This window comes from Buteo buteo, chromosome 17 (genome assembly GCF_964188355.1).
Source record: "Buteo buteo chromosome 17, bButBut1.hap1.1, whole genome shotgun sequence".
In the NCBI taxonomy this organism is placed as follows: domain Eukaryota; kingdom Metazoa; phylum Chordata; class Aves; order Accipitriformes; family Accipitridae; genus Buteo; species Buteo buteo.
The window spans coordinates 30,420,852-30,435,969 of NC_134187.1; the positions used below are offsets into that span (position 1 = coordinate 30,420,852).

The 15,118-nt window shown below is 53.1% G+C and overlaps 1 protein-coding gene across 1 annotated transcript; it reads left to right on the top strand.

Moving 5' to 3' along the window:
* Positions 1-275: 275 nt before the first annotated feature.
* On the top strand, positions 276-15,089 carry PA2G4 (proliferation-associated 2G4). Its single transcript, XM_075049638.1, has 15 exons — positions 276-494; positions 3,345-3,473; positions 4,110-4,215; positions 4,445-4,514; positions 5,678-5,770; positions 6,548-6,611; positions 8,199-8,277; positions 9,312-9,390; positions 9,719-9,852; positions 10,486-10,580; positions 11,071-11,198; positions 11,646-11,699; positions 11,984-14,278; positions 14,697-14,719; positions 14,854-15,089. The coding sequence occupies exons 1-13, from the start codon at positions 407-409 to the stop codon at positions 12,047-12,049; spliced, it is 1,185 nt and encodes a 394-aa protein (XP_074905739.1). The 5' UTR covers positions 276-406; the 3' UTR covers positions 12,050-14,278; positions 14,697-14,719; positions 14,854-15,089.
* Positions 15,090-15,118: the final 29 nt, after the last annotated feature.

The following is a 15,118-nucleotide window of genomic DNA, read 5'->3' on the forward strand; positions in this document are numbered from 1 at the left end:
GCCCCCGGTGCCGCCGCGGAGCCCGTTCCCCGCCACCCCCCCCCGCGAGGGGACTCTTTCCCTCAGACTACATTTCCCAGCATCCCCCCGCACAGCCGCTTCCGGCCTCGCATTCCCGCCCCCGGCGCGCTGAATCTCGCGAGAGTCGCAGAGCCCGCCGGGAGCTGTAGTCCACGGTGGTCACCGGGCCGGGCCTCGCGCGTTGCGCCGCGGGGTCTGCCGGGAGTTGTAGTCCAAGGTATGTGTGTGGGGGGCGGGGACTCGCCTTCCCAGCGTGCCCCGCGCGGAGCCCGCGCTCCTGCCCTGCTCGCGCTCTCTCGCTCGCGCTCCCCGGGGTCTCCTCAGCGCCGCGGCGGCAGCGGCGGCGGGGGGCGGCGGCGGCGGCCGGGCGTAGGCGGCTCCGACCATGTCGGGCGAGGAGGAGGCGGCCGAGCTCACCATCGCTGAGGACCTGGTGGTGACCAAGTACAAGATGGGGGGGGACATCGCTAACCGTGAGTGCGGGCCGCGGCCGGGCGGGGGGAGGTAGGGTGGGAGGGGGGGGCGTAGCGGCGGGGAGGGGGCGCCGGGCCTGTGCGGGGGTCGGGGGGTGACTGGGGGAGAGGGGGTGTGTGTGGGGGGGTAAGTGGCGGGTGGTGGTGGTGGGCCTGGGGCGAGCGGCGAGGCCTGTGGTCCGTCGTTCCCCCCCCCCCCCCACCACCTCAACAGCCGTTTTCATGGCGGAGGGGGGGGGGCGGCCGTACGTTACCCCCGGGCGGCGGGGGCTCCCCGGTTCCCCCAGGCCCCGGCCCCGCACGGCGGCTGCCGGCACGTGGCCTCCGCGCCCCACGTGCACCGGCGGCGCTGAGGGGGGGGGAAGGCAGGGCCTGCCGCCCCCCCCCCCCCTCCTCCGTCCTCCCTCCCGCGGGGGGAGCCGGGAGCGGGGCACGGCCAGGCGGGGCCGGCCCGGCGCCGACGCTGGCCACATCCTGCCTCGGGGCTGCCCCGCTCCACTCTTTTGTTCGGGGCTTTAACACACACGCACACCCCCCCCCCCTTCCATGCCGGACAGGGCAGCCGCACCCCTGGGGGACAGAGCCCCCCGGTGGGTGGGTGGGTGGGTGGCGGGGGCGAGCCCCCGGGAGGAGGGGAGCGCCGGGCTCGGCCCTGGCAGCGGGTTTCTTCGGCGGAGAGACCCGGTCTGCCAGGGGGGAGGCTGCCCCGGGCCGGGGCTGCTGCCCGGCACGGGCTCGGGAGATGCGTTGGTCACCCCTAAAACTTTGCCTTCCCCACCCCGTGTTATTTGCTTTTTGATGTTATTTTCTTTAAACGCTTATTTTTGCTGTATCATTAATGGTGGTTAGGTGCCCCTCGAGAGGGGTGACAGCTGTTTAAAGAGCTAACTGGACCGGTTCTATGAGGTCTTCCCAGCATTATGAACAGCCTCCATAGTGCATGTCCCACACTAATTGTTGCTGACTTTGACGCTTCTTTTTAAGTCATTGCTCCTGACGGTAACTTGGGATGCAGCTCAGGAGAGAGACATGGGGCTGAAAGCCATGATGATGCGGGTTCCCCTTTGGGAAGGGAGGTCACCGCTTTGGCTTCTCTGTCTGCTGGGCAAACCGGATTTAATGGCATGCCCTCTGAGTTTGGCTGCATGGAGGGGCTGCCTCCCTTCCCACGGGGGAGAGGCAGCTCCATCACAGTGTGTCTTCTCCCTTATGGGCAGTGTGAGCACGTTTGGGAAGAGCAAACACAGAACTGTGGCAAAAAGTTCAAAATGCTTTGGGTTCTTGTCAGAGCGAGGTGCCTTTTAATGATATAAAGTGCTTTTAATTCCCTAAACGAAGCGCTGTGGAAGGCCAGAGTACAATTAGTAGGTGTTCCTTGGTCAGTGCTATCACACTGTCTGCTTCTTGGTTTTGTTTGAATGCTCTGATGAACGCGGCTCTCCATTTATCTTTGCACTGTGTTTGTTTTAACGTTTCCTGTTCTCGCCTCTCTGTGTCCTGCCATCCACTGAATGTCTCTTTATCAGGCTTTTATCTGTACTTAAAAATATTACGAATTTGTTATTATTTGTGGCGCATGGAAAGGTGACTGAAGAGATTTGAAATTTAATTGTTATACAGGTGAAAGGCTTCAGGTTTTCACTCAGTGGCAAAGAAATTACAAAAAACAGCCTGCTTGTAAACATCCCCCTCAGTACTTCTGAAATATTTATTGCTGTCATACCTAGAACATGTGCAGAAACTCCCCCCAGATAGAGGCACTTCACAAAACAGCCTCTTGTAAAAACAATGTGCTCACAGAATGAGGAGAAACTGTGAGGATACCTTTTACCTCAGGATCCGAAAACGTTTCAGGGTAAGCTTTATGACTCCCTGTAAAGCATCCCAGCTGGAGAGAGGAGGAAGAAGGGGAAATAGCAGCTCAGAGGGTCTGCTGGTGACAGCTGGAGCACCTCAGCCCCTGGACTGGTGGGGAGACCATCAAGATGTGGCTCCTCCAGCAGCCCCTGGGCCCCTGTTTCGCCATCGAGATGTGTTTGTGAATGTTACTCTCCACTGTTTCAACCAAAGCTGCCGCTTTTATACTCCTTTTCCCCCTTATCCTATAAAGCACGAGGCACACTGTTATCTATGGCAGAACCAAAATGCTGCTGGGGCTTGCGGGTGCTAAAATATGCCCAAAAGTGGGTGCAGGCAGCAAAACTTCCTCTAACCTGCAGTGTGGAGCATGGCCTGTGGAGTTCCTTGTGTCAGGCAGTGTACTGGCAGCTGCTGGCACTGCCAGGCCAGAGCACGTGGGTTACCTTTAAAACACGTTTCTGCCGAGCAAGGGACTAATGTAACTGGCTCTCCTGCGCCGCTGCCAGCTCTTGTGCCTGACAAAGCCTTTCAGCTGCTCCGTACCTCTGGTCTCACACGTCTGCAGCAGCGGTCCCTGCTCCTTTGATGTGCTGCGCGTCCCAGGTAATTTCCAAACCTGTTTCTGTAGCTCTGACTTCTCCAGAAAGAATGTGGGAGAGCGGTGTTCCTGCTTGGCTGCTTTGTTTGACAGACCTCGGTCAGCACAGGCAGGTGTCTGAAGCTGCAGTGCTTCACCTGTGCAAACCTCCTCGTACGTTCGTTTGCTTGTGCTCTCTGTGAAAAAGCTCTCGAAAATAAAATAAAAATTAAAGTGGAATTTCTGCCTGTCCACGGTCCTTTTGGTGAAGAGCTGAGTCCAGAGTCTTGTTCTCTCTTAAGAAACAAACAGATCTTTCTGGCACAGTGCTGTGTGGTGAGCGTTGGTGTTAAGATTTAAGGCTGTTTATCGCTAACATGCTTCAACAGCTTTGTGTCTGTGTTTGAATTAAGGGGTCCTGCGTGCGGTGGTCGAAGCGGCGAACTCCGGAGCATCGGTTCTCTGCCTGTGTGAGAAGGGAGATGCCATGATTATGGAAGAGACTGGCAAGATTTTCAAGAAGGAAAAAGAAATGAAAAAAGGTGACGCCTGCTCCAAAGATATTTTCAGTGTTGTCTTGTTTCTTGGTCCCGTTGGGTGGCTAGTGTGAATGGACAAGAGCACAGAAAGTGCTACTCGGTTCTAATTAGCCTAAGAAATAGTTTGCTGTTCCCAGAAAGCCAATTTTAACCCAAATCCTCCTACCTGCCTTGCTGGTAAGCATCACTGATGAGCCTCAACTTCCCCTTTCGATTCACCCAATCATCCACACTGTTGTCCTGAGCAACTCCTGTTTCAATGTCCTCCCTTCAGGAAGTCCTGCAGTACGGTTATTGCTGGTCTGTAGTTGCTGTGGAAATTGTGTGACACTCCAGTGTGTCACCCAGAGCTCCCTGATTTCTGTTCTGGAGACTTGAGGTCCCTTTTGCAGGTGGCTCACCACCTTGGATCTATTTCTTTGATGGTTGCCAGGGCAAAAGGAGAGCCGGTGTGGGAACAGACCACACGCTGCATTCCTTGTGGCTTTTTGGCTAGAGACTTGTGTAGCGGGGCATTTTACAGTACTTCAAAAATCGAAATCTGGAGTGATGATCCACATTGGCGGGGCTGCTGCCTGTGCCGGGTGTGAGGCTGCATGGTTTCATGGAATGTTTGTTGGTTTTTTTTCCCCTTTATAGGTATTGCCTTCCCAACGAGTATATCAGTAAATAACTGTGTCTGTCACTTCTCCCCCCTGAAGAGTGACCAAGACTACATCCTCAAAGATGGAGACTTGGTCAAAATGTAAGTATCTTGGTTATACTTCTTGTGAATTTACTGTTGGCACCTGGGCTTTGCTTTCTAGTCCTGCTTGGTGTGTCAAATCTTCCTCAGCATGGCTAATTAAGGAATCTAATAGCTAGTCAAGTGAAGCGCTTGAAACATACTTGAGTCTTCTGATACTTCTAGAAGTCACACAAGTTTTGTGGGCTGTGACGCCCCACCTGTAATTAATTCTCTCTTTGTGTTGCAGTGACTTGGGAGTCCATGTTGATGGCTTCATAGCAAACGTAGCACACAGTTTTGTCATAGATGCCTCAAAGGTAGGTTTTTAATGGAGTGGTGCCTCTTGCCACTGCTACTTTACATGCAGTCTAAAGGAGATATTAAAAAGCTGATGTTCAGGTGCCTCTGGTTCCAAAGGCGGCAGGAGCGTGGAGCCTCGGAGAGGTGTCTGCTTCATTTCACAAAGGCACCACAGGTCTGGTGTCACAGCAGTGACAGGGTGAAAACCGTCCCTTTCCTAAAAATTATTCAGTCCTCTGGAAAACGAGGGCTGCCACGCTGTTTCAACACATACAATTTTGCAAGGTTACAAATAATTTGAGACAAACCATGCATGAGTGGCACTGCAGTGAGTTATTTGCATGTAGAGTGTCTGCGGCTGTGGGGCGGACTGGGCAGACTGGTTTTGCTGCCCCCTCTACTGGCCAAGGCACAGGGAGCTGAGCACTGCGCTGCTGCGAGTCTCTGCCTTCACCTATGCAAACTAAGCTCAGGGGCGACTTGTTCTTCAGACCCCAAAACTAGTCCCTGCTGCCCACTTCTGCCTGAATGCACCAGCATGGACTTTTCTCACCTGGGGCTGACTGCAGCATACAGCCCTGGCATGTGTTGGTGAGGACGCCACTGTGGCACGCGTGGTTTGGTCGGGCATTTTCGAAGTGACACTAAGCCATGCTCATGCAGAGGGGATTACTGTTGTGTGTGTAAAGTTGTCACGTAAGCTTGGAACAAATTTTTAGCTGTAGTCTTGGGAGGAGGATGGTGGTGTGGGTCTTGGGAATGGTGTTTCTCCGGTGGCTGTGTCTGAACGACTTGATGGGGAGAAGCCAAAAAAGAAAAAAAATCTTTTGAAGTGTATTGAAATCTTTCCAGTCCACATTTCTGGCTACAGGAGGGTCGTGTTCTGTTTTCAGTCTTTGACAGTGATATGCTTGTACTAGGGTGTCTCTGTTGAAACTTGTGAGAGAGCCAATTTGGTTGTGGATGATACTGATCTGCTCTTTTAATGGAGGAGAGGCTAATGATTGAGCTCTAGAGCCAGAAGGCCTTCTACCTCTGAGCTAGATTTCCCCGTTCACTCGGCGGGGAGTGTGTCCAGTTAGATGGACAGTCTCCATCTCTACATACTCAGAACAGTATTCTTGCTAATAAGAGGGAAGGGAACATACGTTAAAAAGCCTTTATTTTTCTGTTCTTCCAGGAAAACCCTGTGTCAGGCCGTAAAGCTGATGTCATCAAGGCGGCTCATCTGTGTGCTGAAGCTGCTCTGCGCTTGGTAAAGCCTGGAAACCAGGTGAGTGACTAATATGGGGGAAAGTATGTCTGGGCACGGGGCGAGGAGCTCAAGCACAGACGCAGCCTGTGCCACGCTTTGTGCATAGAAATAAAAGCGTGTGACCTTGCCTGGGAAGAATTGCCCAGCGATGTGGGGAATCTGGAAGCAGCTGTCTGCAGACAGCTGAGCCGCTGCTGGGGTGAGCACTGGCCTGCTGGGGCAGGTGGCAGTGACTCTTCTGTCAGCAGCTCTGGCTTCCCTGTGGGACCTGAGCTCTTCCTTGTGCAATGGTGGCTTTGCAGAGAAGCCTCAGTGCTCCCACTCGCGGGTCCTTTTCTCGCTGAAGACAGCTGGGCTTGCACAGCAACTCTGCTGAACAGTGCTCCCGTAAATCTCCCACTTGCACCTCTCCCTTGCCTTGTGCTCAGGCGCCTCAGCAGTCGTGGGCGATCTCCTTTGTCGCTGTGTTACTATTCCAGACGTACTTGTGTCGCTCTTAGTTGCTAGTGTAATCCCCTAAAGAGGGATGGCTTGTGAGAAGGCACTGGGTGCAGTGCAGGAGGCTGAGCTGGCCTCGTGTTACGTGTCGTTTTTGTTCATACAGGATTAAAAATGGAAGCCTGACACTGTTTCTCCTTTTTTTTTTTTTTTTTTTTTTTTTTTGGAGGTGTTAAAGCACCAGTCAGTTAGAAAGCCTGCCTGTTTTATCACAGAACACTGTTGAGTTAAAAAAAAAGTCATGCTTGTGGCTTGAATTTTATATCCTTAACGTGATTTCATGTGTCCTTCATCCAGAACACACAAGTGACAGATGCATGGAACAAAATAGCCCACTCGTTTCACTGCACGCCAATTGAAGGTAAGGATGGGGGAGCAGCTGATCAGAGGTAGTGATGTTTTAGCTGCACACTAAATCCTGAGCTGCCCTATTCAAAATCTGGGAAACATTTAATGACTAGGAGTCCTAGACATGCCGTCTTAAAATGCAGCAGCCTTTGCTAAAAAAAATCCCTTCAAAACTCTAGATTCTTCTTCCTTCCTCTGTTTTTTTTGATTTTTAAAGATGCATTAGTCTAGGAACAATAGAGATGGACTTCCACAGCTGGTAGGTAGTGTCCTGGCTCGTGGACTTCCTGCTGACCTTGGGCAAATCGCATGGCCCTTTGCTTTCATACTTGACCACTCGTAGTTAAAACCCCTTTAGCAAATCCATAACAGAGCTTGTTTGTAATGCAAGAGCCACTGGAAAAGAAGCCCATAGATATGCAGGGTATGTAATTTCCTTCCAACTCCAAACTCATTCACGTTCTCTTAGCAGTGTTGATAACGGGCGAGTGGGAAGGCGCTGGGATAGCTTCTGGTAGAAATGAGACCACTGGCTTTTTGTCTGAAAGGTGGCGAGAGAGCTTAGCCTGACATTTGGCACATGCAGATGCTTTTCTCCTAGTTGGTTACATCACTGTCAAATGGTTCTTCCAGCCACAATTACATTGGTCCGCTATTAGTTAAATTCCCTGAAATACTGTAAAGCTGGCTCGTTCTCTTCACTCGCCTTAGCCCAGTCTTGGAACATCAGTTCCCTGTTCCTTGTGTGGGATGGCTTTGTGGGTCTCCTCAGTGCTTTGCTCCTTTCTCTGTGAAAAAACATGGCATCAGCTGCAGTGAGGAGGCGGCAGCTCACACTGTCAAGGGAGTTTAAGCAGCCACTGTTTTGGAAACAGTCAAGTGCCGTAATTATCTAGGCACTGGCAGCAGCATAAGGCCCCAGTTGATGAAAACAAACGGAGCTGTTGGCGGCTGGGGTTGTGCTTTCCCTTTCTGCCAGCGGCAGCCGTCCTTCCTGAACGGAGACGTGCGACTGTCCCAGCTGGCTGGTGGCTTGGGGAGCAGAACAGGAACGGCTGCGAGTGCCTCTTCCTAGGCTTCGATTTGAAGGTGAACTGTAGGACAGAAAGGAAAAGTGAAGCAAACCCCTCAAAATACCCTTTAAGTGCTGTACAGCTGAGGTACTGGGGAAAGGACTGAAGGTTTCTATTAACTTGACATTTGGCATCTTTAAAAACACCCGAGGGTGCGTTGCACGTGCCTATGAGTTCACCTTCAGTCCGTTCCAGCCCACTGGTGTAGTGCACGTGCCTTATGGAGAAGTGGCAGTACTTGAAAGGGCTCGGTGGCTGGCTGCGCTTCTCGCGGGAGCTTGCAGCTCCTCGCTGGCGAGGAAGCGTTGCTGAAGTCCCTGTGCTTTGGGGAGCTCCGTGTCTGTGCTAATGCACTTGACGGTTCACAACTGAGGGAAGCTGAGGAAGTGCTAACTCCAATGATGGTTTGCTTTCCTCCTCGTTCTAGCTGAGGGCTGCAGTCCTGGGCCCTGGAGTGTTAATAATGCAAGTCACTGTGTAGCTGGTTTGCAGCTCAGAGGTGTTAATGGATTCTCTTATCGCGGCAGGGATGCTGTCGCATCAGCTGAAACAGCATGTGATCGATGGAGAGAAAACAATCATCCAGAACCCTACAGACCAGCAAAAGTGAGCATCACCTCTGGGGTTGCTGCTTCCAGCAGCATTTGGGAGGGGTGTGACTAGGTCCAGAATGGTGACCCTGTTTCCCACTGTGGTATCAAGGCGGGGATGTAGCAGGTATGTTTAATTTAACTGGGTTGCAGACTGCTCCCCGTGTGGCCTCTTTCTTGAAGTTTGACCCAGTAGGGCAGATTTGTAGCTTGTTAGCCCCGTATCTTCTTGTCCATTCTGTGTGAACGTGAAGCGTGGCTCTGTGTTTGGGGGTTGTTCTAAGAAAGAAAGAAAGGCTCGAAGTCTCTGACGTGAGGCTCCTTGCTGGCACCTGCGAGTATTCTTGGTTTCTGTCCAGTTTCTCGAAGGAGTCTGCCAGCAAAATAACCAACTGTTGCTAGTTGTAGCGGTGGATGCTAATTCACCAGGAGCTGTGCCAAGACCTATCGTTTGTCTCGCAGAAGCTGCCAGGAGCCCACTGGATGGGGATCACTGTCAATAGCATCTCGGGATGGTTTTGAACAAATGAGCTGGATATGTCATTCCGTTCTCTTCCAGCAGCTTCTTTCCCTCAGGGATCCCTCGGGGTTGGGTCTCACACTGAATATTTAGAGCTCAGTGGCTTTAAATCCAGCACTTGGACTGTTAAGTTTTCAGGTGTGGTGATGTACCAGGCATGGTGGGGCTCTTGGCCTGCCTAGGATGTGAACACAAGTTCAAAGAGCTGGTGCTGAATGTCTGAGAGACCTCCCACCCTTTACTGGCGATGGAGCTACTTGTCATGAGCAGGAGGAGCACTGGCTTGTCATTGTTTTTCTCTGCCAGCCTGTCACTGATCAGGTCTGCTGCCTGGCATCTTCAATTTCTGCATCTTCTGTGCCAGCTTTTGCTCTTCTGGTTAGGGACCTGGTCACTGTAGCACTACTTTGTGCTTGTAGACCTTCTCGGGCTAAGCCCAGTGTGGGCTTGTTTGAGGTACTGTGGCTGTGTAGGAGGTTTTGTCTTCTCTATTTACTATTCTTTGACTCACCAAACTTTTTTTCATCCAGGAAGGACCATGAAAAAGCAGAATTTGAGGTCCATGAAGTTTACGCTGTTGATGTTCTTGTCAGCAGTGGAGAGGGAAAGGTGAGTCTGGTGCTTCTTGGCCTGATGTTCCTCTGTGTGTGTGGTCAAAGCATCTGTGTTTCATGATAGTCATCAGCAGCAAGTGATGCTAACAGCCACATCCTTGTGGGTGCCAGTTCCAGCCGGGGAGTACTTGTTGCCTGGGTATTGTTGCGTTTTTTTGGGTGGAGCTTTTTCCATCCAAAAGTTGAGGCGCACCTTTACAGTGTCAGAGTATGGATGGTGCTTGTCTGATACAGCCATCCCAGCGTGCGCAAGCAGTTGGCTAATCTGGCTGAGGAGGTGCTGCGCTGCTTTCCTGGTCTCTCAGCGCTATTTGCATTTTCAGGCAAAGGATGCTGGACAGAGAACTACAATTTACAAAAGGGACCCCTCCAAACAGTATGGCTTGAAGATGAAAACCTCCCGTGCCTTTTTCAGTGAGGTGGAGAGGCGCTTTGATACTATGCCATTTACTCTCAGGTATTTGCTCTTACTCGTGGCCTCCCCATGTGTTCAGAGCTGGATGCTCTGCATGAGCTTACAGACCATGCTGACAGCAAGACTGACTTGCTCTCACCATCGTGTCGCAGAGAAGGAGGCAGCCTTTGCTGCTTTACGTTGGGCTTTGCTGTATTTGAGCCTAGGAGTGGGTGTAGGAAGGATGTTACAGGCTTAAGCAGGAATCCCAGACAGAGCCTGAGGATTTGAGAATCTCCTGTGCCTCGTGTGGCAGGTGGGGAGCTGGGAGTTGTGTTTAAAATAAAACAGAGAGGGGTGAAAGCAGTGTCAGGATGCAGCATGCAGAGGTGAGGCAGTTCCAGTCAATTTTTGTAAGTGATGTACTCTCAAACTAAGGAAACAACGTTCACTTAACAGGCTCTTTTCATCCTTAAATCCACATGCCTTTCCCACTCTCTGGAGGTAACAGCTCACCTGGCAGTTGCCTGCTCTGGCAGTCTGCTTTGTCACTGCACCACAACACTGCCCGGGCAAGGGGGATGCAAGTGAATAAAGTCTCCAGCCTGACCCTGGTGGCAATTCTGAAACCTATGGGGTGTAGTCTGGCTTCTAGGAAAGGGCCTGAGCTCAGGTGTGGCTCTGTCTCATCCGCAGGGCGTTTGAGGATGAGAAGAAGGCCAGGATGGGGGTGGTGGAATGCGCCAAACACGAGCTGCTCCAGCCTTTCAATGTCCTCTACGAAAAGGAAGGTGAGAGCTGGTGGTGGGAGGACTGAGAGCCGGGTGTGGATGGGCACTCAGCAGACAAGTGTTGGTTGCTTCCGGAGTCTGGTGAGACCGGTGCTGATTCTGTCGCTGTATAAATACCAGAGATGCCCTTCAAGGGCCCTGGGATTTATCCTCCAGGAAACTCGCTACCCGTTGGCTTCTGGATCTTGTTTTGGAATCGTTCCAGTGATGAGATGAAATTTTTTGTGGAGTAATTTCCTGGGCAGGAGGAGAGATTGATGGCTGAGGCTCTCTGGTTTGCTTACAGAGCAGGCTTGGCAGGGTGGTGCTGAAGGAATCGTTTTGCCCTGGCCGGGGTAGGTTTAAGAAGTTCCTGCGACATGGTTTAGGGCTGTGACAGTGTGGAAATGGCATAGGAATCGAAATGTCTACTTGGAAACGTCTGCCCAGATAGCTGGTGGATTGGCTACATGGGGGCTGTGGTGTAGTAATGCCCGTTTCTGTCTTGCAGGAGAGTTTGTTGCACAGTTCAAATTCACAGTGCTTTTAATGCCCAACGGTCCTATGAGGATAACCAGCGGCCCCTTTGAACCAGAACTCTACAAGTCAGAGTTTGAGGTGCAAGATGGAGAACTGAAGGTTGGTTAAAAATAATAATAAATAGATGTGATGTAGCACATTGCGTGGGTCACCCCGTCTTTGCATCCCTCAGGGTGAAGGTGGGAAGTAAAATCTGGCAGACAACAGGGGAGGGGCTGAGGCATGAGCTTAGAAAGGAAAAGGCGTGCTTAAGACCAGGTTGGACCCTTATCTCCTGCATCAAGCGCCAGCTCTAGTGGCTTGATAAGGACACCCAGCCCTTTCCTAGGAATGGCTGAGAAGTCTCAACAGCCGGCTCCAAGGCCTCATACCTCGGTGGGGTGTGAGGCTGTGGCATTCCCCATCTATCACTGCACCCCTTGGGACTTAACCACCATTCCTTCAGTGGCCGGCGGTGCTTGTTCTGCTTTAAAGGCGTTTCCCTTTATCTTCTGTCAAAAAAAGGAGTCTGCTTTCTAGCTGCTTATGTTTCCTTCCTCTCTGCAGGCCCTTCTACAAAGTTCTGCAAGCCGGAAGACCCAGAAAAAGAAGAAAAAGAAGGTAATTTGGCCACGTTTTGTGAGGATTCGTGGCACGTTATCTCTTGCAATTGGCAGCGCCCAAATGTTACCCAGGTCCTGCGTGGTCGTCACGTTTTGGGCTTGCCTCTCAGCCACCTTAAAGTATACTCTGGTGTTCCCCTGGCATGGGAAGCGGCAGCCTTGTGGGAAGGGGCTTCTAGGCGCCTCGGGTGGGCTGCCTTGTACCTGCTGCCAGTGCTGTGGCTGTGCACAGTCCCTGAGCGAGCCCCTGTTCTGACCGCCGCTGTGGGTTTGTTTCCACAGGCCTCCAAGAACGCAGAGAATGCCACCACGGGAGAGACAGCAGAAGAGAATGAGGCTGGCGACTGAGCAGCTCCCGCTCCCTCCATGTAGCACCCAATTCACACACACTCGCCCCTTTTCCCCCAAAAAACAGAAGCAAAATAATCTAGCACTGTTTGTCTCTTACGACCAAAACAAACAGTCTGGACTTCCCACTGACTACAACCAGCTCCTATTGACTTTGCCAATGAGGGAGGATTCTCTCAGCCACTTCAGACTACTTAAAAAAAGAAAGCAGAAAAATAAAATCAGGAGTAAAAGCTAGTCTATATCCACTCTTTCTAACCTTTTATACTACCCATACTTGTTGAAGAGGTGAACAACTAAGCCAATCCCAGTGAGAGAGGCAGTGTAGAGAGCTGCCTGCTTTCTTCTTCTTCCTCTCTTCTTTTTAATTTCTCCCGTTACAGATTTTCTTGGAGGAAAAAAATCCCAAACCAAACAGCTGATTACGCCTGAGAAAAAGTGCCCTGTGTTTAGTGATATGGTACACGTGGACGGTGTAAGGTGATCTGCCTTGCCATGCCGTCTCAGCTCCTCCAGGCCGCGTAGGCATTCCTCTCTGTTTCCCTGGGGCAGAGGATTTTCACTCTTTTCTTTTAGCCTCTAGATTGTACATTTATAATTGGGAAAAATAACAAATTTTATCTCCCCTGTGAAACTGTAGACTGTTCAGTCTACTCTGTTCTGTCTCTGCCTTGATTTACGTATAAACGCTCTATTTTTTAATATGCCGCTGTGGCGAGCTCGTTTTTAAATTTGACTGTCCAACTTGCTCGGAAGCAGATGATGTTCCCCACCTGACAGCTCTGCAGAGTGGCAGGAGGCCAGCGAGCTGCCTGCCACCCGGCAGTGGTTTTTAATTCCCTGGTGTCCCGAGGAGTTTAATTCTTCCCTGTGGCTGGTTTCCATGGCCTGTGAGGATGTTCCACTCTTTGACATGCGTTGGTGGCTCTCAGAAGGATCTCCTGTCTGCATGTGCTCCTCTGGCGATAGGCGAGGGAAATGCTACAGGAGTTGTTGGACTTGGGCTAGAGTCTGGCCAGGGGTATCGCTCTTTTTTAGTAAGTCTTTTTAAAAAAAAAAAAAAAAAAAAAGAAAAAGAAGAAAAAAAAAAGAAAAAAGCCGATTGAATTACATGTAGTTGAATGTGAGGTTTTTTTCTTTGCGGATACCTGCTGACCGGCGCTCTGGTTATTCCCCTGCTGTAGCTGGATTTGGGTAAAACTCGCCTTTAAAAATGCTCCTGGGCATCTCTGCAGGCACCGTGCTTCCTCGCCAAGATCTGGGTTTTCCACCCCAAACTCCACACGTGCAAATATTACCAAAGTCAATAAAAGAGAATAAATGATGCGCTATTTTTTTTTTCTGAATTTTTCCATCTCTCTCTGCTCCTGTTCTTGAACTCTTCCAACTCCGGTGGGTCCCTGGGGCCAGCGCAGAGCCGAGGGGCTGGGGATGGTGTGGGATGGATGCGGGGTCCTTGCCCAGTGCTGGCTGGAGCAGGGGGGCTGGAACTGCTGGTGGTCTGGTCTGGGCAGCTCCAGCATCGTAACTGAGGCCTTGAGGGGAAAAAAACCTTGTTCCCCAGGAGGAACATTTTAGCGTTTTTAAGCAATATTCTGCCCTCTGTGGAAGAAAGGCAGACCTAACCTTTATCATAGTCAACAATACAGATTTATAAACCGCTGAGACTTGCTGGAGGTTTATTTAATTTTATATTTTTACTTTAAAGAGAAAAAAACAACACCATACCTCTTGACACAAGAAACAAAAATCCAGTTGTTGAAGACTTTTGACTCATGAGAAGACCTCTGTAACTGAATTATTTTTTTTTTTCCCCTCCGAATAAACGTGACTGGTGACATCTCCCTTTGGGCCGAGGAACGGCTCTGCTCTCTGGGGCTGGGGGGGGCAGCCCGTCCCGGGGGGGACGGGAGTGCGGCGACTCCCCCCCCCGGCCCCCACCGGGCCCGGGGCTGCGCAAAATGGCCGCCGGCAGACGGACTACAGTTCCCGTGGTGCCTCGGTGGGCGGGGACTACAACTCCCGTCGTGCCCCGCGCGGAAGTGGGCGGAGACCTGCCCAGTACCCTATAAATAGGCCCCGGTAGGCGCCAAGGGCCTCTCTTGGCCGCCGCTGCCGCCATCTTGTGGGCCGCTGCCGGCCGCCTCCATCCGTCGCCATCCGCCGCCCGCGCCGCCGCCCGCCCGCCGGGACTGAGCGCGGCGCCTCCGCACCGCCATGAGGGCCAAGGTGAGCGGCGGGGGGCGGCCGATGGCGCCTTATTCTACCCCCTCCCCTTCCCCCGGGGGGAGGGTCTCCAGCAACGGCCGGGCCCGGCCGGAGGGGGGAGCGCTGTGGGCTGGAGAGCCCGGGGCGGTGGTGTCCGTTGCACCGGGACGTGGAGCGGGGCCGGGGGGCTCGGTTTGACGGGAGGGGGGGGGCTCCTTGGGGGGGGAGGGAGCGGAGCCGGGGTCTCTGGGGACGACTGTCTATCGCGGGGGGCTGGTCCCGGTCGCGGGGGGGTGTCTGTTGGGGAACACCGGGCTGGGGGCTGGGCCTCGCGGCGGGCGCACACACAGACACACACGAGGGTGAGGGGGGTGGCCCCAGCACCCCGGTACCGGCAATAACGCACCCCCCCCTCCTCTTTTTTTTTTCTCCCACCCAGTGGCGCAAGAAGCGCATGCGCAGGTACGTGAGGCTCCCCCGGGGCCGCCGTCCCCCGGTCCGGTCCCGCCGCGGGGGGGGAACGGGACCCCATCACCGCCATCCTGTCCCGCCGGGCGGGACCGGTCCCGGGTCCTGAGCGCCGCTCTCTCCCGTAGGCTGAAGCGGAAGAGGAGGAAGATGAGGCAGAGGTCCAAGTAGGCCCCGCCGCGGGGCCACCGCCGACACCGGGGGGGACGTCCCGGTGCCGACCGCCCTCCCTCCCGGGGCGGGAAGGAAGGAAGGAACGGGCCCGGTGCCCCGAGCCGGGGAGGGGGAAGGAACCCGCTGCGCCGGGCCGGTTGTTTGCTCTGTGGCGGCCGTTGTGCCGCGAATAAAGCTGGTGGTGTTGGGACGCGGTGTGGTTCCTGCCGGGGGCCGGGG